Below are 25,397 nucleotides of genomic sequence, written 5' to 3' on the forward strand. Positions count from 1 at the left end.
TAATAAACATTAACTAGAAACACGACCTAAACTTTGACGCATGGCCAGAATCTTTACACTTGTGCACGCAGTTAGGTGTCGTAATTCAGATTTGTAAATGTCATCCACGTCCTTGCCTGTTCTTGATCTTTGATTACAAATACTTTTTTCGATCACAAAGACAAAGAAATTCGTGCGCGAAAAAAATATATACCTTACGTACAATTTAAAAGTGGATACCTTGTTATATTTTCCAGATATCGGCCGCAGCATCCCGCTACTGAGAGAGTGAAGGACATGTGGTGATTTCAAATATTCAACGATTTTGAGTGGAAAAACAGTCACGGGTGGATATTGGACATTTGACGAAGCCCGTTCTAAAACGATAGTATTATTTGCCTTGACAATTAAGCCTGAACAAGTGATAGCTACCCTAAATTATGATTAGGTAAGGTGTATTTAATGTGTGTGTAAATATGTAAATTATTAGGCTCTAGTAAATTATGTATCCAGTGTCATAGGTTTGACAGGCAGAGTTGGAGCTTGCGACCAGTCCCAAAGTTTTCGTCTGCTGTGGGATGATATTTTTAGCACAAAAAAATTGCCAAAAAAAATACAAATGAAAATATAGCACTAAGCGTTATTTAGGCGCAATTCAACAGCGTAGGGCGTTTTTTTTTTTTTTTTAATTTTGTCTGGTCTAGCGCCAACTCTGCTGGTAGTAGGTATTTACCTCGTACTTACTATGTACCGAGTTGACGGAAGTTGTACAACGACAGTTTTATAAAAAAACCAAATGAGAAACCAATTTTTGTGTGTCCAAAAGTATCTGCAATCTTATGATTTTTTTGTTGACCGAACAATTTAACAATACTTAATATCTACAAGTTGTGTAGATTTATATTATTTACTTTTGTGACTGTGATAACTTGCTTGTTGATTCGCTACAAGATTTTTTGTCCAATGTCGTTGGGGTTTTTTAGACAATGTAAATATGATTTTAATTGAATACACAGGTGAAATACGGTGCCATGTGTAATGACGTCATTATTTAGTAAATAGTGCACATAACCCCTTTTCTATAAAAATGTTCTACGCTCACACTAACCCATGTCGCTGTCTTTAATTGGTATGTGGGAAAATCCATTTGACGGACAAGGATAGCAACATAGATTAATGAAGCTCGTAGTATTTTCGTTAAAAGGGGGTATATTATTAGACGAGGGTTATTTATCTACAAAACTTTTGGGTAGTGTCTATATAGAGGAATGCTTAACATTCCTACTTGGATCCCTGTGATCTCATCTGACTTAAGTGTACTATCAGGAAATTGATTCATAAGCAAGTGACAAACCTACGTAATTTGGTCAGGGTATGTCAAGCCCAGAAGATTAACAATTACTTGACATAACCCAACCGAATATAGTAGGTCCCCTATCTGCCTATAGATCAATTTCTCTGATGGTACTTTTATTTTAATTTCATTTTCTTTCTATGAATCTTTTAATCTTACGCCAATAGTTTATTACTATTAAATCTATGTCATTAACAATTGTTGCGAAAATATGTTCGCAATAGTGCAAAACCTACCTACATGTAAAAAGTGAGAATTATGTGTAATGTTGTACTTGTAAAGTTATTTATTGTGATTTAAAATATACGAATTCGACATCGACAACATGTTTTATTTGGCCACAATTCACAAAATACAAAAGCATACAAAAATTGGTAGACTCACAATAAATTATTTAAAAACTCACGACGTTTGATCTTTGACTAGATGTTCGAGGTTCAGTTGGCAGAGGAACGCGTTCCAGTTGACGTAACCTCCCTTTATGTACGTGTCCATGTCGGCCCACAGCTTACACTGCAAAGGAACACAGTAAAAAGTAAAAAAAAACAATAATATTATATAATTATTTATATACTAGTAGTAGTATTAGTAGTTTATACTACTTAGTTTCTTTCTACCTAACATAATAAACTCATAGGTTTTTCCTTAACATCAGAAAATCAACAATAGCCCTGTTTATTTCTGTTAGGGTTGCTGAGGATTCCTCTTCCTCTTCCTCATAATGAGGAAGTTCCGCAATAATTTGGGTTCCTCAACCGTTACCGCATCCTCATAAATAAAAATACAAAAATCCTCTTCCGCTATCGCTTCCTCAAAATTTAGGAGGAATTTATGAGGAATTTCACTGCGCATGCGCGGCGCGTATCCAATCATGGCAACGCACACGCCAGAGCGCGATGCCGGACCGAACGGGCGCTGCTGTTCCTTGTTCCTTGTCTCTCTCGCCACCCGCGCTGTTCCTTGCTTGTTTGTTTTAATTTTATTGACATAATATAGCAAGCGTTGTTTTGTTTACGCGTGTACGTACGCAGTGCGAATAATCTAATAATTTGATTTCTATCGAAAACCGAAATGATACCGAAGTGTAGTGCTATATCAGGGGTTCCCAGACTTTTTTGTCCACTGCCCACTTTGAGAACAAAATATGTTTTAGTGCCCCCATTGTTTCACCTACTTTCTTTTCCTAATTTAAATTAAGGGGCTTTTGCCCCTTAATTTGTCGGTAATATTAGCCCCCACAGCCTCTACAAAACGCCGCCATTTTTTCTGAGTCCCACACTGCCCCCCTTTAGATCTTCAGCGCCCACAAGGGGGCGTAATCACCCACATTGGGAAACGCTGTACTATATGGACGTACTTCCTCTTCCGCTTCCTCATCCGCATCCTCTTCCTCAAAAAATATCCTCTTCCTCATCCGCATCCTCTAAATTTGCGCGTGACAATTCCTCTTCCTCCTCCTCTTCCTCATAATCACTTCCTCAACAACCCTAATTTCTGTCAGAGAACTTGAAATTTAAACAAACGACAAGGAATAATATTAGGTAGACTAGCGCAGGTAGGCTACTACTTATTTTAGCCATTCGTATTTCCTAATGTTAATGCTGTAAGTAATAGCTGTCACTGTGGTGAGGAAAACGTCTTACAATTTTTTTAGAAGTCGATCAAAAGAGTAATGTACCTCTGTATCTTTAACTGGCGGTGCGTGGCGAACTAAATTCGCAATATCCTCGTCAGTGTGAGACGCCGGTTGGGTTTTAAAGTCGAGGAACGACATCAGATCCTCGTAGACGATGTTACAGTCTTTGTCTTTCTGCAGCCTGAAAAATAGTATAGATGCTCTTTAAGCTTAGGCCAAACCTACGCGACCAGGCGACTGCGAAGCGGAGCGTCAAGTTGTCAAATGTGTGTTTTGTATATGTCACCGTTTTATTGTAAACACCGCGAGATTGTAATATGACGAAGACAGTTTTCCGGTGATTTTAAATTAATTATTTCGTATTTAAAATAACTTCAATTGCCTGAATATTTGATGTACAACATTGAATAAAATTTAGATATATTTAAAGTGCAGTTTGAATTATAAATTAGGTTAATTTTAATAACTGAACATTCAAACAGCACTTTAGATATATCTAAATATTATTTTATGTTATACATCTCATACTATTTGGCATTGAAGTTATTTTAAATACGAAATAACTAATTTAAAATCACCGGAAAACTGTTTGTTTACAATTCATCACTTCGTCATATTACAATCTCGTGGTTTTTACAATCTTACGGTGACATATACAAAAAACACATTTGACAACTTGACCCTCCGTCACTGACGCGTAGGTTTGTTCGAAGCTTTACTGTGCATGAAGTAGGGCCATCGACATCGTGACGTTGGCATATTTTGACTTTCATTACACACACAAACACACCAAATAGCAACCTGTTTGGATATTATATAAATTTTGAAGCAATGTTAGTTCCACAGTGATCTTTTAAACACCAAAACAGTGGCATGCAAAATGGCCGATTAGTCAAGTATGTGGCGCCCTAAGCGGGTTTCGCCACAGGCAGAAGTTTCTACACGCCCAGCATACACTAAAACTGAAATTTCATGTTCCTTGGTCTTACGGAAGCCCTTATAAGGATCTGAATCATTCAAATCAAACAACAAACAACAAAGACAAAAGCAGTTTTATCGCTGTTTTTGCCCACTTGAACACAGCGCCACGGAAAGGGTTGCACCACATATGTGGACTTTTGACGTGCGCGGTGCGACCCTTACGGCCGTTCCCAATATTTGATCTATCTCTGGTTTTGCCCTACTAGAGATAGGAATAGCTCACAATTGACATAAAATATATGTCTCTAATGTCTAATGTGAGCTATTCCTATCTCTAGTAGGGCAAAACCAGAGATAGATCAAATATTGGGAACGGCCGTTAGAGGGGTTCGCCACTGTTGAGGGGCAGGTAATAAGGGCTGAACTCTGCTACAGGAATGTAGAGCACTTTTTATTGCTTAAAATTATCTGAAATCACGCTAGTGTAACTACACTTGTTCGACTCGGACGATCTAGATTCTAGACTCTAGTAAAAAGATGGTCGATACTTTACAATAGATCTTTACTCTATGGCGACATATACTCACACTTGCAGCATACAGTCCATCAGATCGGTGCTTAGAGTGAGGCGGTGAGCGCGCAGCAGCTGCCGCAGTCGGTGCGGCGACAGTACGCCGGCACCGACCTCGTCCGCGTGAGCTAATCCTTCTCGCAGACGCTCTCGATCGTCCCATAGACCGCGCGTCAGCTCAGAGAATACCAGTGATCTGTTTGAAAGACTACGATCAGTGGTCAAGTTCGAAATTCAAATCTCTTCTCCTTCGGAACTTAGGTAACAAGCAATTAACTCTCTCTGTGTGTAGTCGTTAGTGAATATTACTTCCAATTAGCATCAATTAAAAAAAACAAAAACTTTGTCTGTAATGATAATAATAAGTCATCAAAAAATAAATAATCAACTGCCTTATTTAGTAAAAATATTAAGCCACCTTATCATTTCACGACGCGGATTCCTCTCAGCTCCGGGGTCTCCTCTGAAGTATCGTATCAGTGTGATAAACTCATGTTCAGTCATCTTTTCACATATTATCTCCCGTAATGCTTGCCTGTAAATTTTACAAAATATTCACTTGCACCAAGAATGGAAAGTTAATCCGTTTAAGAAGTTCATAGCATATTATGTTATCAAAAAAATATAACTCATTTTCTCTAAATACGAAATGAACTTACTTAAAGCATCTGACAGACATAAGTTGTTTGTTATGTGGTGCTACCAGGTCCATGTATTTAGCCACAAAGTCTTTGTAACCGTTCTCCTTAGAAACCAGTGTTCGACGAATTTTGTCCATTATCAATACTATGTTGGCCATAGGATACTAGAAATACCAAAAAAGTTAATTTCATTGATTTTAACACTCTTTGATATTTGAGTGTCATGTGTTTTAGTACATCTAATGCTAAGTACTAACATGCGGTTTTGCTTGATAGTTTTACTCCAAATCAAGTAATAATTATTACTGTGTGGACTGCAAAACTGACAGCTCGAAGGCTCGCATCGAGCCGCTCGAAGGGTCGCATCGAGCCGGCTTGATGGAATGAATGATATTATATTATGAAAAACTCAAAGTACAATATTGTAACTTCCTTTAAAGTCCTACCTGTGCGGAATTGAGCTCCATATACCGTAGAGCGTACTCGTCGGCAGCGACCAGTCGGAAGCGATGTCTATTGATGAGCAGCTCGTTGCCGACCCACATGTCGCGGTCCGTGTACGATGGTGGCTCCTCCGGTACGAAGAACTCCACGTCGGGGAGATACATCTTGTCGCGACGGAAGAAATTGCCACCCTGTGTGTGTATTATAAGTATAACATTCAAAATGGGTTAGAGTACGGTTACACGGTCAGTCCATCAGTCTCAGACTGACACCAGAACGATGGCCGGAAAGTACAAAATAAAAATTTACAGTCTGTCAATCACACGGTTACACGATCATTCATCCTTCCAACCCTAGTCTTAGAATCACAACGTATCTTGTTAGAATCACGAAATCTCTTGCGTTTCTAAACAAAAATATACAGTATTTAATAAAAGCGATCGATGCGAATAAATAAATAAAAATGTCGCGTTTTATCCCTCCAAAGTCTAAATAGAGCATCATAATAAGCTATAGTTTGTGCGTTCTAAGATGATATGGGTGACAGTTTGCATGTTCCTTGCTACGGGTTTTTTTTACAAGAAAACAAAAAAAATCAAAATGTAATAAATTATATTCCATCTACAAAAACAAATGTTTCCTATAATTGTAAATGAATAAAAATGAAAAGATGCTAAATGCTAACTTATTAATAAAAATTATAAATATTAACTGTGAAATAGGAGTATAAAATTATTGTTACGAAAACATTTGAAAAATGTCATATGCATGAAACGGAACTTATGTCAATAGAGATTGACTCTGTTGAATCGAAATCAAATCAATAAAAAAGGGCAGCCATCTTAAATCGCCGGCACCACTGAAATGTCAGTACGAAATCGATAATTTCAATTGCAATTCCTTTACGAAGTGATTCGATACTTTTAAACTATCGATTAATTTTTGTTAGGTAACTTCCCTACTATTGTCAGTTATAATGTGTCACGCATATCATCATAAAACGCACAAACTTATAATATTATTCTGTCAATTGAATTTTGGTAGACACTTTTTGAAATTGGAATGCAAATGTCAAATTTACAGACACGCTACTTTTCATACAGAAATCTGTTTGTCCCTCGGGTCCGTAGTCCGGCCAGCTATGAATATTTGATATGCCGTATATGTGCCAAATATAGTATGTGCTATGTTGTATATGTCAGATCCTAAATAAATAAGACCATGCGAGTATCACGCAAATACAGTAAGTATACTTTTTCCGACGGTAAAATTAAAGTTCAATAACAGTATCAATTAATAATCATTTAAATATTACAATATTACCGTGAAACCAGAGTTCCGTTCTCCCAATTCAAACACTGCAATAGTATCGTCGCAAAGGTAATACTTGACTATGAAGTATCGGCTCGCGTCTATGGGATTGTCGTTTATGAGACGAGCTGCGAATCGTAGAATGTGGGAATCGAATCCGATGCTGAAAACAAAGAAAGTATTACTCCCCGTACTAATAGCAAAGACCCACACTATGTATTCATGCATTAATATAGTTATATAGGGTGGGTTGCACCAGAGGCGTGGTTAAAGTTAAAGTTATGGTCATAGTTAAAGCTAACTTTAACCTTAACTTTGACCACAAAATTTGACAGATGACAGCTTGTCCGACAAGGCTATAAATGAACGTGGGCGGGGGCGCTGCTGATAAAGGAGAACTGTCAAAAATGGCGTTTTTGTATAATGACAGCGTTAGGTCCTTTTTTTTCGCGACGTTGATTTAAAGTCTTGTCGAGCTCAAGGTTTTGTTTAAACATGGCGTCCATTTTTGACTTTAACCAAAAATTTGACATTTCGCATTGTAGTTAAAGTTACAGTTAAAGTAAGTTGGTGCAACCCACCATTTTATTCAGTCCGTCAAGTAACTTTGAAAATGTATCACTCCACAGAACAGGGAATTGGGAAACGATAACGTTTTGTGAAATAGTTTTATGAATAAATACAAATTGCGGGCAAAGGGCAAATTTAAGTCGACCGTTTGCACGGGGTGCAACCCAGACTGGCGCAAATGGACCTAATTTGTCCGTATAATATGAAAGAAGCGCTGTAAGCCTACCGGTCCTTATGCAGAAACTTGATGAAATCACGATGTGGCGCTTTAGGCTCGACGGTGCGGCAGTTCTCGGCGGAGTCGGCGTAGCTGCCGTAGCCGTTCCACGGCGGCAGCTGACGCGTCGCCGCGGTCGATATACACTCCGTGTTCCCGTCCTCCGGCGTCGGCAGTGGGTTGAACGAGTCTGGCGATGGGTGAATGCAAACAGAAATGATCTCAAAATGACGCCACTTCTATCTGAACCTCAGCAATCCATAATGTGTAAGCTGTTAAGCATTTGTGCATTAACCCACAAAAAAAATTGTAGTGAGTTATAAATGCAGTCTTGTTTTTAATTATCTAGAGAATGTGACTACATTCATAACTCAATAAGTATTTTTTTTGATACACTGTTTCAACTACAACTACAAGTTTGTGGGATGATACACAAAATTTGTGTCTCATCCCACAAACTTGACAGCGTCTATATTACCTACTAAAGGCCCCGATAGAATTGTAAAAAAATATTATTAATCAGGTCATTCAATCGAACTCATTATCAGGTTATATATTAGACGTGTCCAAGTAAGCTTCGACACCTAAACTCACAAGCTTTAGGGGTTTTTAAGGTATGGCCCATAAGTACAAGGCTATTTCTTTCAAATGTATGTCCGATGTAAGTACGCGTCATATTCCATTCTTAGTTTTAAAATCTTTGCTAGTCGTACCTATCCCGTAAGTGACTCTATAGTACTCCCTGGTGAAGGGATCACAGTCGGTGAGGACCACCTTCCGGTTGAACACGTCCAGAACGGCGCCGATGCTGAGGTCCTCGGGCGAGTACGACGTCGGCGCCGGCTCCGATGACATCTCGATGCGGGCCGGCAGTTTCTAAGACATGTAGCATATAATATAATAGACCGTACAATATGAACCAATAACGACCCGTATGATCATTATTTGATCACTCGATCGTGACTTATTCCAAGGCAACGCATAGTAACAAATATGAATAATTTTCTCCTTTTTACACATTTTCACTGATGCTTCGATCCTATTAGTCGCAACTTGACGCTACATAGGTTAATGCCTTCCTTGATAAATGTACTGTCCAGTAGAACCAGTTTCTTTGGGTTTGTAAAATTATTATAGATGAGAATGTTTATTTGCTCCGAACTGAATCGTAGTTGTATTTAATCTTAAACTCATCCGTTCAACTTTCTGCCGCGCACTGTAAAACTCTAGAACGAACTGTCACCAGCAGTATTTCCGGACCTATACGACATGCAAACCTTCAAGAAAAGAGCGTATTCCCTCTTAAAAGGACGGCAACGCACCTGCGGCTCTTCTGATGCTGCGAGTGTCCATGGGCGACGGAAGTTGCTTTCCATCAGGTGACCCGTTTGCTCGTTTGCCCCCTCATTTCATAAAATAAAAATAAACAATAGATTTCCAAGAATCCAGGATCGAAGGATTAATAACAAAATCGGGGTCGAGCCCAAATATAGTACAAAGTGTCGTCAAAATTGCGATTCTACGTCTACAAATACCTTTATTATATTTACTATAATACCTTCGGTAATTTCATTCTCTTCATGAACATCGGTCCCCCCTCCACTCCGGAGTTGGGGGGGAGCAACTCCTTGATCTCCACGGTGTCGTCCGCCAGGTAGTAGTGGATCTCCAGACGGTGGACGGTCCCGAACTGCGAGCCGCGGTCGTCCCAGTAACCGAAAAACCTGAGGACAGCGTAATCAGTCAAGTTGGTCTGATAATTTTGTTGGCAAATAAGAATTTAAAATATATTATAATGGGACGCATTGCTTGCGATACCTTATTTGTAACGTGAAAGTGTGTCTGTCCGTCTATCTGTCCTCTTAACGCTTAAGCTGAAGCGATTTAGATAAAATTTGGTATGGATATATTTTCAGCGACGGAAAAGGATATAATAATACTTACCTTAAAACGCGCCCATCAAAGTCCAAAAATTGTTTGAAAGGCCACCGTTTCGATGGTTTTTGTAAATGTGGAGTTCGCTGAAAATAATATTTTAATAATTAATTTCATTTCAATTTACTTTATTGGCAACCTACTCAGTTAGAATCCTTTCGCAAAATAACTGAATCTCACCAAAAACATTATTCGCCACCGCGGCGCCGCCACGGTAAAGAATCGCCGCCGCCGTGGCGGCGCCGTGTATAAAGGCAAATAGAAACACAAGAAGTAATCTCTATCGAAAAAAAAGCTCGCTTCGCTCGTCTCGGCGGGTGCACTACCGACTACCGTGCACCCAGATTCACAAAATATCCAAATTCCTAAATAATTGACTGAACTCACCTCAACAACATCTGGCCAAGGTATGGGATCAGGCACGTTGATTCCCAAACGATTTAGAAAAACTCGCGTGAAATTATCACAATTCACAATCTACAATTAGAAAATAATTTAAAAATCCACATGCTCAAATCTGGTTTAAAGTTAACTATGTCATTTATCGCACTTAGTAATTTATGCAAAAGATAACCCAGGATTACTTTTAATCCAGATTCATGCGAATAAATCTCAAAAATATAATTTAAGTATGTACTTAAAAAAAACGTAACCCAGCGCTACGCTGCGTAGCAGAGTGCTACGCAGCGTAGCAAGAGTTCGTAGCATGTAATGTAAATATTAAAAAACTTTATTTCTTCTATCTATAATAATAGGGGAAACTACCCCATCGTTGACATATTGGCAGTTATCCTATTAATAATTACAACTTAGATTTTAGATTAAAAATACTATACATAAATTATTGCAAATATGTAATAGGATTTACTTTACTGGACTTAAACTGTTAAAAGTGCCAATAATTGCTAGTTTTACCTTATAAGTTACAGCTTATTTTCTTAACATTGTGTTAAGGATACCTTTAAATTTTTTCCATAAAAGGAAACCTCGCGACCGACGTTGAGGTCGAGGACGTCGTAGTAGAGGTCGGTGCTGTATGGCAGACGAACGCGCTGACGACTTATCAGAGTTCCTATAATTACATATAGAACATGCAAATATAATATTTATGAAAATTTTGCTATTAAAATGTTGAAAGAATATAAAAGAACTGTACTGAAAGGTTAGTATTTTATAAAATATGTATTGTTTTTTTTTTTTACAAAAATTACGAATTAATTCATCAAGCCCCATACGCTCACCAGTGAACGAGACACAATAGAATATCTATCGTGTCTCGTTTTCCCACGATCCACGGGTTTAAAGTAACTTGAAATTGAATGGATTTCAAATCACCAATCTGCGTTCCATGACGACACGTACTTGCTATGCCCGCGTTCCATTTAGCGTTAAAAACGATCAAAACGCTCAAAATGCCTCCTATTTTGAGCGTTTTGATCGTTTTTATTAACGCTACATTGAACGCGGGGCACAGCGACCACATAACCCAGTAGACGCCTAATGTTTTGATTTCTCTTAACAAATTATTGTGTCAATGTGCTGAGGTAAGCGACGCGGGGGGAGAGAGAAGAAATGCATTACGATTGGCCAATTTAAATTCACGGCATGTCATAAATCAGAACTAGTGATGGGAAGTACGAGAAGCGCTTGTCAAAAGAAATAAAAAAGACCAGTACAATGTACATATTTATTTTTTATTTTAAAGTATAGAATGAAGAAAAGACCTCTAACCTCTCGTCTGTCAAGCGCCCAAAATCGGCGTCTTAATACGACCTAATATAAATAAACAATATAAGCCAGCTTATATTGTTTCTCTCCTTGTTACACTTCTTACAACGTAAACAATAAAACAGAGATGCAAATAAAAGCTGCCAGCCTTTGTTTAGCATAAAAAAGGTTATTAATTGTGGCAAGCTTCTTAAGATATACAAAAACGTCTTCGGATTATATTAAAAAAGTACCTATATTTAAAAACATACTTTTTTTTACAAATAATATTATATACTTTTTTAAACTTTCAAAGGGCAAAAATCATGTGATATTATATGATTTTTGCGAAACTTTTATCGTTTACGCAGCACAATAGGAAAAATCACCCGATTTTGAAACATTCTTTGGTGCTCCGCTCCTATTGGTCTTAGCGTGACGTGACGACGCGTATAGGCTACATAGGATATATAATAAAGCCTTCCTTGATTAATACTGGAAAAAAAAATTCAAATCGGTCCAGTAGTTTCTGAGATCAGCGCGTTCAAACAACAAACAAACACTTCAGCTTTATATTTATTATTAGTATAGATTATTTGACTTGCTAATTCCGCCACATGATTTCTAAGTCACAATGAAATTGATGGAAATTTATTTCTAAAAATAATTGTTCGTCAATAAAACTGCTTGAAGTTTTAGTGACTAAAATCTTTACTTGGTTACTTTCTTTGCGCTTTCAAGATAAGATTTCATGATTACTTCGCAACGCCGACAAAAAACTACGCTTTGTGATGGGTAGATAGTAGTAGTAGACACTAGACAGGGCCCTCGCTACCATATGTACAATGTGTGCAATGCACACAGGCGCCATCTTCTAGGGGCGCCAAATCGCCATCTTTAGGGGCGCCAAAACCAAGGACCGAAAAAATTTGCCTAAGGGGTAGCTAAGGGGCGCCAAAATCCTTTTTTTGCACACAGGCGCCAGAAGCCCTTACGGGGGCCCTGGTAGTAGATGGATGGTTTATCCATATTTCTCTTACTAAATTTGGCAAAAACAGTGTTGGTACTGCAGAGCTCAGTAATCGTCGACAATTTTTATTGCTATAAATTATAATCATTAATCAGTTGTTTAACAACAATCCAACTCAAAATGACTTGATCATATCACGCTTTGTTTCGATTTTCGATAAAAAAAATATTATACCTCTGAAAGATAGTTGGTATCACATCACTAGTGACGCGTGACGATAACGGAGGAAAGAATAAGCATTACTAATTTGTATTTGATAGAAAGGGATATGACTTATGTCAAATGCTTTCGTCATGGATTCAGACCAGTGTAATTTGAGCTCCGAATAAATTGATTCTTGACAGTAAAAAAAATATTTTGTATGGAACGCACGAGATGTACAGGGGTCACGGATGTGGTCGATACTAAGACAGATTTCGCTGTCATTATCTAAAGTAAGACCTATAAGTCTTAGGCCCCATCCCCACTCGCGCGCGAACCGCGCGCGACGCCGCGGAATTTCCGCGAAACGTGAGTGTGGATCTGGTTCGCATATTTTTCGCACTTCGCGGCTGGTTCCCCGACCGCATCCCCACTCGCGCGCGAACCGTGCGCGACGCCGCGGCGCCGCGAAATTCCTGCGAAGCATGAGTAAGAGATCCGATTCGCATAATATGTTTCGCACTTCGCGGCCCGTTCCCCGATTGTTGTCGGTTTTCTGTCCCGCGACAAAGATATTTTTTTTTAATATCTATTTTAATAAGGGCTTTTGCCATACAAGACATGCCAAGAATATTAAGAATTGGGCCATATAAAAGACAAAGAAATAAAATGTAATAACGTTTTACAAATACCAATTGCCAAAGCGTAATCTCTTCCAACAGGACGATAGTTATTTTTAGTTATTTTTGCTTGTTTATATTCAGTTTACTTTATTTTGTTATCATACTCAGCTACTTTTTAAAACTTTATCATTGTCATTAATTTATTGCTCTCCCGTTAAGGACATTACAAGATGTCATTGGTGGGCGGCATGTTCAGTCGAATTGTGATACCTCTTTAGATTTAAAAATAATACTGTTGACAATAGAAATGTGTCATGTTGTTGTCTAGGAAAATGGCTTGTAACAGCAACTTGTGAAAATGAATAAATTATATATAAAACGCTTTACAGCCTTTGAGTATTAAGAAATACCTTTATGGTGTTTTAAACACCATGATTAGATTGGGAAGGTGCTGAGAGAACTCCTTTGCATTGCTTTAAGAACGGAAAATTGCAAATTACATTCATCATCACTACCATATTATATTATACCTTATAAAGTTATATGCCCATGATTATGAGCCTATTATGACCCATTGGTAGGTACTTTTCGTAGTCATTTAGATAAAGATTCGATTTTGTCAAGCGATTTAAAAAAATATTTATTTGTTTGATTAAACAAATTAATCACAGGAACTATAGGTCCGATAAAAAAATTTTAGTGTTAGATAGCTCATTTATCAAAGAAGGCTATAGGCTATTTTATCACGCAAACTAATAGGACCGAAGAAACAGAGGAAATGTGGTTAAAACGGAAAATTATTAGCAAGGGTTTATCTCACGAACTACTAAAGCAATTTTGTATGTTATTTGGCACAGATATAGAGTAGACTACGTGAAGAGAGATAAGCTATTTTGTTGCGAAAAAATATACGATTTCCGTAAAATTCCTAATAATCTACGCGAGCGAAGCCGCGCGGGACATCTAGTTTATAATATAAAGTACAATAAATACGGCTCAAGAGCGCAAACTATAGTGCGTCAAGAAAGTGAAGAAATTAAAAAGTGACAACATTGCGAACATGTCGCGAACTTTGCGAGTGTGGATCAGTAATTTTGGCAGAATGCGCGATACGCGGCGCGATGCGCGCCGCGATCCACACTCGCGCGCGAGTGTGGATCGGCAGTTACATATTGTCTGAAAGTATTCGCCTTGCATTAGGCGTCTAGAAGCTATGTGGTCGCTGGCGGGGCAGGACAGTAGTGACGTCATACAGACTATGGATCCGTTTAAGCGCCAAAATTTAAAATGACAATTTTAAACCGCATTTTTTTCAGTAAATTTCAGTTTTTTAATATACTTGTGGTCTATTCTACATGGAGTTCTTTAAAATAAATTCAAAATTCCCTATTATTTCAGCTCTATTTTTATATAGTCGAGCAAGAAAACACTATCTTGCTAGATGTTATCTCTGACAACACCGGGCATTTTAGAACATTTTTTTACTTTCTTTAACTGCAAGCAAAACTTGATCTCTCTAGTCCTATTTTTTTATAATCAGATAATATAAATTAGAAACCCCAAAGGGAACAAAAAGTTTCTGCAAAGGAGCTTGTTATAGCAACTTTATTATAAGAATTTACTCGTAGGACTATGCGAATAGCTTTGCGATTTTGAATATTTGGGCTAATTTGGCGTATGCTTGAACTGGCTATGATCTTATCGATCTACCATTTACTTATTTTATTTACATAACATTTGCACACAAGCAGACATTCTAATAACAAGTACCCTGTAGCAGGCCACTGTTGTTGACTCTGGGTTCGTTGACCTTGATGGTGCCGTCCTCGAGATAGAACAGTATGTCCACCTTCCGCAGCACGCGTGGCTCTCGCAGCTCATGGAGGGACTGCTGGTAGAACGCTTGGAAACGCAGGATCTACAATTTATTGTAAAAAAAGTAACTTATAGAAAAACTTACAAAATCATAGTTACATTTTAAAACGACCGACGTGGCGTGTACTGAAAATATATATTTTTTTTTATTTTAGTTAAAAATATTATTGTTAATAATTAAAGTAGATATAAAAATAAGGCCCTTTATGTAAATTTCAAGTGCCTATAGCTGTTGTAATTATTGATTACGAGCAAAAAAGGCCAAAAAAATTACGTTTGTTGTATGGGAGCCAGCCCCAGATCTTCAATTTTTTTCAGGTGGGGCAAAATCTGAAAAATGCCACCCCCCACGGGCGTATATATAGCTTTGATAAGCGGGGGTCCCTAACGTAAAACAGCGGCCAAGTGCGAGTTGGACTCGCCCATGAAGGGTTCTGCAGCAGCCTAAATACCTACTCTGCCTACGGACACGCTCCACAGTATAAATTTTTTTATTATATTGTAAACATGTAAATAGAAAAAAAAACAATATGTACCTCGCCGATGACAATCGATGACAATAATATTATATTGTCGATTGGACAAGTAAGATGGATAGTAAAGTGGGGGGTCCGGACCCCCAGGACCCCCCGTTATATACGCCCATGCCACCCCCCGTACCTACTTATGTTTATTTTCACCTTTATCATCCATATAATTTCAGCTATCAATAATAAGTAGGATATATAATATAATTAACAGGGTAGGGTTTAAAAACGTGCGAGAGCCGGGCGCGTATTTTGAACTATGCCTACGCGCCTCGCGAATAATAATTAATGTTCGTGCAGCACGTCTCACTCCGTAGTCCGCGCTCAGGGTATCGGTCAAGTTGATATGGCCATGAAATTGCTGTACTTGTGCTATTATATTATATTTTATTACGTGGTCAATGATGACTTGTCCATTGGTCCGTGAAGTATGAATTTGGCCGCCCCCTGAATTTGCCGCCCGGGGCACAGACCCCGGCTTGCCCCCCCCTAGATCCGGGGCTGATGGGAGCCCCCCTTAAATATTAATTTTATTTTGTTTTTAGTATTTGTTGTTATAGCAGGAACAGAAACAAACACTCTGTGAAAATTTCAGAAGTCTAGCTATAGCGGTTATTGAGTTACAGCCTGGAGACAGACAGACAGACGGACAGACATCGAAGTCTCAGTAATTAGGGTCCCGTTTTTACCCTTTGGGTACGAAACCCTAAAAAATGTTTATGTTTCACGTGCAGTACATTATATAGAAGTAAGCTGTTTTATTAAGACTATATCGTATCTCAAGTATGCGAGGGCGCTGTGCCCTAAGTGTAGTGCCGGTTTTAGCACTACCAGCGCCCTGTGCGAGATTTCTTTAGCACCCAGGGTGCTGGTAGTGCATAAAATGCTGCTGCAGCGCTATGTTCGGCGCGGTGGCCTGCCGCGGTCGCTGCCCCCCCCCTAACGTCGCTACTGCCTAAGCGTGACTTCCCAGCACTCACATGTTTGTCGTACAATATCCATGCGGGCAGGTCTGGCGCCTGCCGACGGGCGTACAACGCGGGCTCGCGGCCCACTCCCTCGGACTTGTCCACCAACATGTTCACCTTGTCCACCGACGTGAACACCGGACGTAAACCGAAGTTCTTCCTGCCGATCTAGATTTTAAAAAACGCAAAACTTTAAGATCGCTAAGCAAAACTGGAGGTGCGTGTACCAACCGACACGCGTCACCTTCGATAATCGCTCATCTCCATCTAATCTCCCAATGGGTTATAGGCAGGCTACGGGCTATGTTACCGCTCGCACCGGCCCTACTAAATACTTTTTAACAGGACTAAAACAGAAGAGCTTACCAAAGGGTTGCTACTGTATCCCGGTAAAAGAGGTAATCTAGGATTTCTTATAGCCATTATTATTTAAATATGCGTACTATGATCGAAACACAATAATATAAAAACCCATATAAACAAGTAAATCAGCTAAACATAAACCAAACATAAACAATTCAAATAAAGGATAATCAAACAGTTGTCTGTTTCCATAGCGACTAGTAAAAGTTTTTTTTTCACCCGAATATACAACTGGCACAAACGATAAATAAACTGCAGCAGAGCGACGCGTTGGCGACGCGATACTCTACTTTCCATAGTTACATTGACTACGCGTCGCTCTGCTACCCCGTAGTGCGGCTTGGGCTGTGGGCATTCAGTATACATATATAAAGAGGTACTCTGTGTGTGGGCATTAGCTAATTACGATTATACAAAGAATATTATGCCGCGACGTGTCGCGTTGTTCCGCTGCAGCGTGACAACGCGACACGTTGCGTTTGCTAATTTTTTCCTTTATTTGCTACACTTATATTATATACATGGTTTGCTAACTCTGCTATATTTCACTGAACGGCTACATTGCGATATTTTAAACGCTAGGCAATTATTGTAAAAATAGGCTTGGCTCACACAAATTAGTATCGAATAAATTTTAGGTATTTTGCGAAACTCGGAACATTTTAATTTATTGGCTATTACGACACGAGTTGCAAGGAACAGAGGCAGACCATTGAGGTTCTATAGACTGGAGAGAGCCTTATATCGGCGTATAAGCGTCAAAAGCGTGTAATGTTATGTCCTACTTACTAGGACATAACAAAGGATATAATATACGTGGGAGAGCCATGCTTCGGCACGAATGGGCCGGTTCGCCCGGAGAAATACCACGTTCTCATAGAAAACCGGCGTGAAACAGCGCTTGCGCTGTGTTTCGCCGAGTGAGTAAGTTTATCGAAGGCCCAATTCACTTCCCTATACTCCCCTATTCCCTTCCTTTCCCATCCCTACCCTCCCCTATTACCCTATTGCCTCTTAAAAGGCCGGCAACGCACCTGCAGCTCTTCTGATGCTGCGAGTGTCCATGGGCGACGGAAGTTGCTTTCCATCAGGTGACCCGTTTGCTCGTTTGCCCCCTTCTTTCATTAAAAAAAAAAAAAAAAAAAAGGAGTCGGTCTGCATATTTCATGTAATAAAAATGTTAATAAAGGTTTTTAGTGAACATTTAATGCTAGATATTGTTTAGTTTTGTGGTTCTGCTAAATAATAAACCATAAGAATGGCCAAAGAATGCCTCAAACATGTGGATTTAACATTAAATACGTAAGTTTTGAACAACGTTTTTTGGGCTTTTCAATCGGTATTTTTGTAAGCTAAAAAGATTATTTATAAGTTTATTAATCCCTTATTCGTGATTACGTACTTATATAAATAAGTCATTAGTGCTAAAAATGTCACATCAATTAATAATTTGGCCATAAAAATTGCATAGCTTTTTACGTGTGTTTACGGATTCTCATCACTTGAACTATAGTCAATCATAAACTAATTGACTTTCTTTCCTGTATCATAATGTGCTTCGAAATAATCGACAAATAGAAATATTCAAGAAAATAAACGCACACTACTTGTATGAAAATAAGCACAAAATGGCCACGCGATGACGGGCTAAGACTACATCTATACTATAATACTTTATCTATGAGGCAGCAGCTCAGCTCAGGCAGAGCAGAGGCAGCTGACGTCACCTGACATGAAAGTTTGAGATATGATCACGTTATCTTTGCGTCATAAACACATTAGAATAAAAAAAACAACTGTCAGCTGCCGAGCAAATTGACGATGACATTGACTGTTGGCAAATGTGAAATGTCAGTCAAAAATAGCAACAAAAAGTAAAAACAAAATAAAATTATTTTACATACATTTTATTAAATTAATACAATGATTGATGTTAAAAACAAAGTTAATTCTTTCTTTATATTTAATTCAAACTTAGGACCGAAAGAAGGCGATGTTAGTGTATTTTAATTTTTTAAACAATATTTATTTCGTAGAGAGAACAACATTGATGACAAAAATCTATCCACAGGAATTAAAAAGGATTCTCTTTTATTATCCAAGTGACACAAGCCCTAACAATAGAAAAACGCAAGTAGGACTATGCGAGGCAGTGGTGAAATTCATGACGTGAGTTGAAAAAATTTGGTGATAAAACAAAAGTTTGCAATACTTACTCATAATAACGCCGCCTCTTTCCAGCACATTTACGCCAGAACCTTGCGAAGCCCTACAGACTCAAACAAAAAGATACATCTTCTATCAGCCCGAAAAAGATTTTTGGTTGGTTCTAGTGAGTACCATATTTTCATAAAAAATGTTTTAGTTTTCATAGACATTTTTCTTCCCTAAAAGTGTTAAATAAGACTTTTTTATACTTATTGCAGGTTGTGAGAATACCTTATGCCACTAAAGCATTATCAGCAACTGGTGAAAAAAAGGAATTGGTAAGATAACTAACTTATACTCATAGAGGTTTTCGAAAATTGTCTTGTTATCATTGCATTGCATTTTAAATTATCATTAAAAATGCAAGCAATAACTAAAAAAGTTATGTTATTCATATAAAGTTATATACCTATCTATTAGATAACTCTAAGCTTTCATCTTCTTTTCAGGTGGAGCCATCAGTGATGTATGATTTACTGGCATCTGCTTACAAAATGTTTAAAATGTTTTTTGGCCCTCTAAGCGAAATACCTGTTGATGAAGTATATGACAAATGTGAGCATTTTTTTGGGCCAGTGAGTATACTTTTTTACTTATTGTGTAATAAAATGCCACATTATTTTTTGAAGAAGAAGTTTGAAAGAATATAAGATTTGTAAGTTTTATTCTCTTTTTTCAGTACATAGCAAACAAAAATGTTTCAAATGAAGTAACAAACATAATACAGGGTATATATTACCTACCTCTGCAGAAAAACTCATTCTTCAATGTGGTGTGTTTTATTGACTTGCTGGAAATTAATTTTCCACAGTTCAAATGTGTTTCATTTGTATACAATGATCAACTTATATGGTACGTATTAGTGTATTACTATTACGTTATTATTTATGTGAAGTTACTTTTTTGTAGCAGACAAGGGCAAAATTTTGTGTATCTGACCATGTATAAACAGTGTGGATGTATTTTTTGTATGGATTTTTTTCGATATAACAGTAAAAATAAAAATTTGGTACTTACACCAAATCACACAACTCACACACACAATATAACTAATGATATTCTAGGAATGGTCTCACAACAGATGATATGCTCACTCTATATCAGTACCTGGTACAGACTTTACTCCCGAAGCTTGTTGAAAAAGAAATACAGGGTGGTGCAGTTACAGCTGCCCAAAGGCATGGCCGTTTCATCAGTCCACCCGATGGGATACGAACCAAAGAGGATTTGTTAAAGCTAAACAAAGTTTACCTAACATTAGAGGACCAAACAGAAGCAAAGTATTATTATCTAGTTATATACAGAACTTTAAGTGCAACTGTCACTTTTACGGTCGATGGTAAGTGCAACTTGCAATTTGTAAATTTTTATTGTTATATTTGTGTTTTACAAAATAGGGTACCTTCATTCATTTTCATTCATTCATTCATTCAAGGTACATAAACAGGGATGTTAAACAACGATAACAGCATCCATAGCTACTGCAAAGAGAATTATTATTAACTAACCAGAGACCAGCCATTTAATTCCTCTATGTAACTAGCTGTCCCGGTGAACTTCGTGTCACTTTAAAACCTTCCCTGGACTTCTAGTCTACAAATATTTAAAGACTAAAATCAGCCCAATCCGTTCAGCCGTTTTAGCGCGACTAACACATTTGAAAATCCATTTTAACCCCCGACAAAAAAAAGGGGTGTTATAAGTTTGACGTGTCTGTCTGTCTGTGTGTGTATGTATCTGTCCATGGCATTGTAGCATCCATACGGATGGACCGATTTTGATCTAGTTTTTTTTGTTTGAAAGCTGACATGATCGAGAGTGTTCTTAGCTATAATTCATCATCATCAGCCTGCTCAGTGCTGGACAATCAGGGTTTATCTGGTTCATGAAAGGCCGTTAGCAACTTGTATTCGTTTGATAGGTTTTATATTTCATTTAAGTTCGTGACATTTGTGAATATACAATATTTGTATACACATATTAATGGAAAGTTGACCTGGTGCTGCAGCATCACTTGGTAATCAATAGGATATCCAACTCCTCGCCAACTTAGAGCAGAGGTTTCGTGTTTGGGCTTATTTTAATTGCGATAATCAGTAAGAAGTAGATGGACAGTAAATATTTACATGCTGCTGCTGCAGCATCACCTAGATTCTATAGGAACCGAGCTTCGTATGAACCCAAAGTGGAGGTTTCATGTTTGTGCTCATATTAACGGCCTCATCGAAAATGACATTGATAGATGGTATTCATGAGAATATATGATTATGTTGATAGGAATTATTCTGCACTATAACCAACACAAGTTTAAAAAGTTTGAAATAAAATTAAATTAACCGATTCAGTGCGGTGTCATTTTTGGCAATTTCACGCGCCTGGCTGCGAACAAATATTTCGTATCTCCACTGAGGCGCCTGCCGCCAGGAACTTTGATATGTCCTCTCCGGCGCCACCCCCCAGGGATTGTAATTTATCGCTGTTTCGTCTGTTTCCAATTGTTTTTCTTTTAGTAGCGACCCAAAAGCGAACGTGAACGGAATTATAGTTCATTTCAAGTATTTAAAAGTGATTATTTACGTGTACAAACAGAAATGGAAGGTAAGTAACTTAGAAATGGAAGGTATGTCGGGGGACCGCTAATGTAGATGTTTGATTTGAGATTTCACATAACATTATAGTTTAAGGATCAGTTCACAGCGAACCGAATGGAGATAATCAGCGTCTTGGCGGTTGTAGGTTGTAGTTTACCTACTTGGCGGTCCCCCGACACACCGTGACAACAATTATGGACTAAAATATTACTTTACACAAGTTAGGAATTATTTGAACTTAAAGGCAGTAAATATTATTTCATTACTTTTTAAAGTTGTTTGGTGGGGGTTTTTTTAAATTTCTTAACCGTTTCCGTGCGGATGTCACCGATAGGCATCATGGATAGTTTTCTGTATGGCGGGTGACGCCCGAGAGGAGATAAAATGTTTACCTGTAAAACTATGATGAAATTACATTTTTCAATGAAAGTGGCTTTATTTGTCACGTATTTTACGTGTACAGTGTTAGTTTTAGGATATTGCATAAAAACTTATTATATATAAGACTAGCTGTCCCGGTGAACTTCGTGTCACTTTAAAACCTTCCCTGGACTTCTACGAATATTTTAAGACTTAGACTGGGTTGCACCAACTAACTTTAACCTTAACTATAACCGGAAAAATTGACAGATGTCACGGTATGAGAATATGGGGTGTTTGGACGCCATATTTAACTTTAACTTTACCCACGCCTCTGGTGCAACCCAGTCTAAAATCAGCCCAATCGGTTCAGCCGTTTTCGAGTTTTAGCGCGACTAACACACTTGAAAATCTCTTTTTATATAAGTATAAGATTTTTTTTTTCTTTCAGTTGATACAGCTCTCGACATTGATACGTTCCGGTCTTTAGATACATTCATTGGCCCTCAATTATCAACGATAGCATCATCAATAGGAGAAGAATGCACTATTCAAGCTCTACAAAATGCACAGATCAATCATTCAGATCATAAGTTTATATACTTCAATCGACTTAATTTGGCGTTTAAAACCTCTGTAAGTATGTGTAGCAGTAGCTAGGCCCTCACTAGAATGCGCAGCGCAATGTCGCGGTTTTCGCGGCCCGCAAAACGAACACCGCAGTATGCACACTGGACTGGCGGCCTGATCGTCACTTAAATCGCCAGTGTATAATATAAAGTTATAAAAAATGATTCTGCTATATTAAGTCAGAAATTCTAACTTATTTCAGTCCCCACCTTCGCTGACACCGTCCACGGCGATCAAACCAGAAGTACTCAGTATTATAGCCGGCATACACGCAGATAAAAAGAGGTACAGAATGATATTGTATACCTTTCATAATAAACATAATCTAATCTTTCTTTTCTTTTGCTGATCTTTTTTTTCAATTACAGTCTCGGTGATTTCGGCGAAGTTATTATAAAAACTCCCGACGAATACTGGATTACTGGGAAATCTTCTAATGATAGAGAGTTCTATGTTGTTATTTACAAAAAAAATGCAAATCTCAAAGAAATTGCAGGTATGCTATTGAATTTTAGAACAGATTTGCGTAAGTCTTTGTTAACTTTCATAAATAACATTTTGAATATTGTTTACAGATGAAGTAAAACGAATATGTGAAGCTCAGATGAAAGGAATATTTTTTTATCCGATGTAATAAAAAAATAGGAATATTTAAATATACTTAATCTTAATATTTAAAATAAATTTTAAATCTATGTTATAAATCTTTGTTTCTTTGCTATGCTTCTTTTTATCAAAGTGCTTGAAACTTATTTAATATTATTATTCAGGTAGGTAAGTAAAAAATAATTTAATCATATTATAAAATATATTATTTTCTCGTTTATAATATTCTGTACATAAATATTTTACAATACTATAATAATTTTAATGTGTATTGGCTGGAAGCGAGAAACTAACTTAATTAACAAAACACCTATACAAGTGTGCATTCTTAACTAAAAATGCTAAAGTTGTAAATTATATTTTTTTTTTTTTTACTTTTTTGTTATAGGTCGCTCACAACTTGAAGATCGCTTGGCCTACACCAAATAAATAAGTCAAAATAATGTATTTCCAGCTTTATATTTTGGTTAATTGTAAAGTACCTACTCTATTACCACTAGTCAGGTGAAAGCTTAGTTTCCTCTCTCCCTGTTACTTTTCTGTACATCTTAAGAACTAAATGTTTATTTTCATATCCCCATGACACTATCACAGATATGAAACACACTACACCTACACCTATATGTTTTATTATTGAATTGTGAGAATATGTTATTTCAGACCACTTACATATACAACCCGCTAAAATCAAAATTAGTAAAAATAATTTTCCTACATAAAGACCCTCCAAGGGTTTATAATCTGTGCCTTTGTATTTATTACTGATAAAATGTATACTGTGAACGGTTCTCACAAACATATTGACACAATTCGAAATAATAAAACCGACTGGACCTAAGAAATATGTTAACAAATATGATAATAGTAGAAATACAATTGAGAAAAATACCATTAAGTAGTTGTAGCTGTTTAGTTGTTTACTAGTCATTGTGGCAAAAGTATAACATTCAGTTATACCATTGATGGCCATTACAAATATGGCCAAGCAGTGACTCTGCAATAATAATACAGGCAATGCCTGGGATACAAATATTTCTCCCCCATATAAATACAATAAAGTGTATGAGTAGCTTTGTCCAAACACGAGGACTACCAATCCTATGGAACATACAGTTTTACAAACATTAGCTAGTACTACACAAGATTCTTTTATTTTATGCTGGTCCTGCTTATACAGAGGCAAGTCCCTGCTTACCATTTGGGTGAAATAGAAGTAGCTACTGTCCTCAATAGGTCTAAAAACGAACCGTGCAGCTAAGCTACCGAGATTATTAACAACATCATAAGTGGCTTGCTCTGAAAAAGTCATAACAGGACTCATAGACATAACATATTTCTCTCCCTCTGTCAACAGCTGCTTGACTACTCCTTGCTTCGCAAAACTGAATGTAAGAGTGCTTAACTTCTTGTTAAAAGTATCTACTGAGCCTAAGTATTTAGGCAAAAAATCTTTCAAACTTGTAAAATTAAAGTCTTCCATATTACTGTATAATCTTTCCAAAATGACAGCAGGAATGAGTTTAGTTTTTAATGCCCCCTTTGCATATAATGATTTGTTTCTAACATACCAATGGAAGAAATAGTAGTATGCTAGGACAACTGCCCCGATACTACCCACTTGGGCAATAGAAAATGCAATCAACGCTAGAGATCTATCATACAAAATTATTGATAGAAATAGTACAGTCCTTACGAAAATATGCAGTGTGTCTAAAATGACTTTTAATTTAACAAAGCAATAAAGTTGAGCGACAAGAACCAAGTTAGCTGAACATAACTCAATAATGCAAGACAGAGCAACACACCAGCAACCAAATTCATACTGCGCTGCATGTTCTGGGTGATTCAAAGGCAGCCACTGTATCCATATGTAGACAAATAGGAGTGATAATAAACCACTCAATGGTACAGACAGCCACACCTGGTTTATGATCTGATTCCAGTTTGTAGTATCTTTCTGCCCTAAACACGCTCTGTGGAATGGTTCTCTACTCAAGAATAGAATAGTACTTTCGAGGAGCAAGAGACGTACATTCATAATCCCTATAACTTCATGTCCAACATTTCTGATGACCCATGCGTTGATTGCGAATGTTATGCACCGGAAAACAATTTGCAGCAGTATATTGAATGAGGCATTTTCTAAACTGCTCATCAACAAATTTCGCCCCATCTTATATAATATAATT

General features: G+C 37.5%; 4 protein-coding genes across 8 annotated transcripts in view; 2 read left to right on the top strand and 2 right to left on the bottom strand.

Annotated features, from left to right (window-relative positions):
• The window catches only part of LOC121733400 (dual oxidase maturation factor 2), a 71,580-nt gene extending 69,926 nt beyond the window's left edge, over positions 1–1,654 (top strand). For all 3 annotated transcript variants that reach the window (XM_042123640.1, XM_042123641.1, XM_042123638.1), the window contains one exon: positions 237–1,654. In XM_042123640.1, the coding sequence (XP_041979574.1) occupies positions 237–285 (49 nt within the window). In that variant the 3' untranslated portion in view covers positions 286–1,654. The remainder of the gene's footprint in view (positions 1–236) is intronic.
• Positions 1,429–25,381, bottom strand: LOC121733397 (protein RFT1 homolog). Of its 2 annotated transcripts, XR_006036550.1 has the most exons (2): positions 23,651–25,381; positions 1,429–1,447 (listed from the first exon to the last, which is right to left on the bottom strand). XR_006036550.1 is itself a non-coding variant. In XM_042123635.1 (1 exon), exon 1 carries the CDS (start codon positions 25,379–25,381, stop codon positions 23,705–23,707), a length of 1,677 nt encoding a protein of 558 aa, XP_041979569.1. In that variant the 3' UTR covers positions 23,508–23,704. The 2 variants fall into 2 exon arrangements, 1 of the variants encoding a protein (XP_041979569.1); XM_042123635.1 differs by lacking the exon at positions 1,429–1,447 and having other exon boundaries at positions 23,508–25,381.
• On the bottom strand, positions 1,644–16,967 carry LOC121733396 (EF-hand domain-containing family member C2-like). The gene is made up of 16 exons (XM_042123634.1): positions 16,817–16,967; positions 16,463–16,618; positions 14,851–14,998; positions 10,539–10,651; positions 9,967–10,056; positions 9,589–9,665; positions 9,203–9,368; positions 8,358–8,520; positions 7,654–7,834; positions 6,870–7,020; positions 5,549–5,737; positions 5,121–5,266; positions 4,880–4,996; positions 4,478–4,657; positions 3,012–3,150; positions 1,644–1,846 (listed from the first exon to the last, which is right to left on the bottom strand). Exons 1-16 carry the CDS (start codon positions 16,871–16,873, stop codon positions 1,736–1,738), a joined length of 2,184 nt encoding a protein of 727 aa, XP_041979568.1. The 5' UTR covers positions 16,874–16,967; the 3' UTR covers positions 1,644–1,735.
• Positions 18,670–23,252, top strand: LOC121733399 (vacuolar fusion protein CCZ1 homolog). 2 transcript variants are annotated; one of them, XM_042123636.1, is made up of 11 exons: positions 18,670–18,808; positions 18,885–18,982; positions 19,055–19,145; positions 19,240–19,299; positions 19,471–19,596; positions 19,701–19,873; positions 20,086–20,360; positions 22,424–22,608; positions 22,805–22,887; positions 22,971–23,098; positions 23,178–23,252. In XM_042123636.1, the coding sequence occupies exons 1-11, from the start codon at positions 18,737–18,739 to the stop codon at positions 23,234–23,236; spliced, it is 1,350 nt and encodes a 449-aa protein (XP_041979570.1). In that variant the 5' UTR covers positions 18,670–18,736; the 3' UTR covers positions 23,237–23,252. The 2 variants fall into 2 exon arrangements, with proteins under 2 accessions (XP_041979570.1, XP_041979571.1); XM_042123637.1 differs by having other exon boundaries at positions 18,684–18,812; positions 23,178–23,239.
• Positions 25,382–25,397: the final 16 nt, after the last annotated feature.

The sequence above is a fragment of the Aricia agestis genome, chromosome 13, assembly GCF_905147365.1.
Source record: "Aricia agestis chromosome 13, ilAriAges1.1, whole genome shotgun sequence".
Classification (NCBI taxonomy): Eukaryota; Metazoa; Arthropoda; class Insecta; order Lepidoptera; family Lycaenidae; genus Aricia; species Aricia agestis.

What these genes read in the sequence shown, in the direction of transcription:
- LOC121733397 (XM_042123635.1), bottom strand. Translation starts at nt 25,381, where the DNA reads ATGGGGCGAAATTTGTTGATGAGCAGTTTAGAAAATGCCTCATTCAAT.
- LOC121733399 (XM_042123636.1), top strand. Translation starts at nt 18,737, where the DNA reads ATGATTGATGTTAAAAACAAAGTTAATTCTTTCTTTATATTTAATTCA. An exon ending in TAGGACCGAAAGAAGGCGAT is followed by an intron (nt 18,809 to 18,884) that starts GTTAGTGTATTT and finishes ATCTATCCACAG; the next exon opens with GAATTAAAAAGGATTCTCTT. An exon ending in ATTTGGCGTTTAAAACCTCT is followed by an intron (nt 22,609 to 22,804) that starts GTAAGTATGTGT and finishes AACTTATTTCAG; the next exon opens with TCCCCACCTTCGCTGACACC.
- LOC121733396 (XM_042123634.1), bottom strand. Translation starts at nt 16,873, where the DNA reads ATGGCTATAAGAAATCCTAGATTACCTCTTTTACCGGGATACAGTAGC. An exon ending in AACGGAACTCTGGTTTCACG is followed by an intron (nt 5,738 to 6,869) that starts GTAATATTGTAA and finishes ATACACACACAG; the next exon opens with GGTGGCAATTTCTTCCGTCG. An exon ending in TGGAGCTCAATTCCGCACAG is followed by an intron (nt 5,267 to 5,548) that starts GTAGGACTTTAA and finishes TGGTATTTCTAG; the next exon opens with TATCCTATGGCCAACATAGT.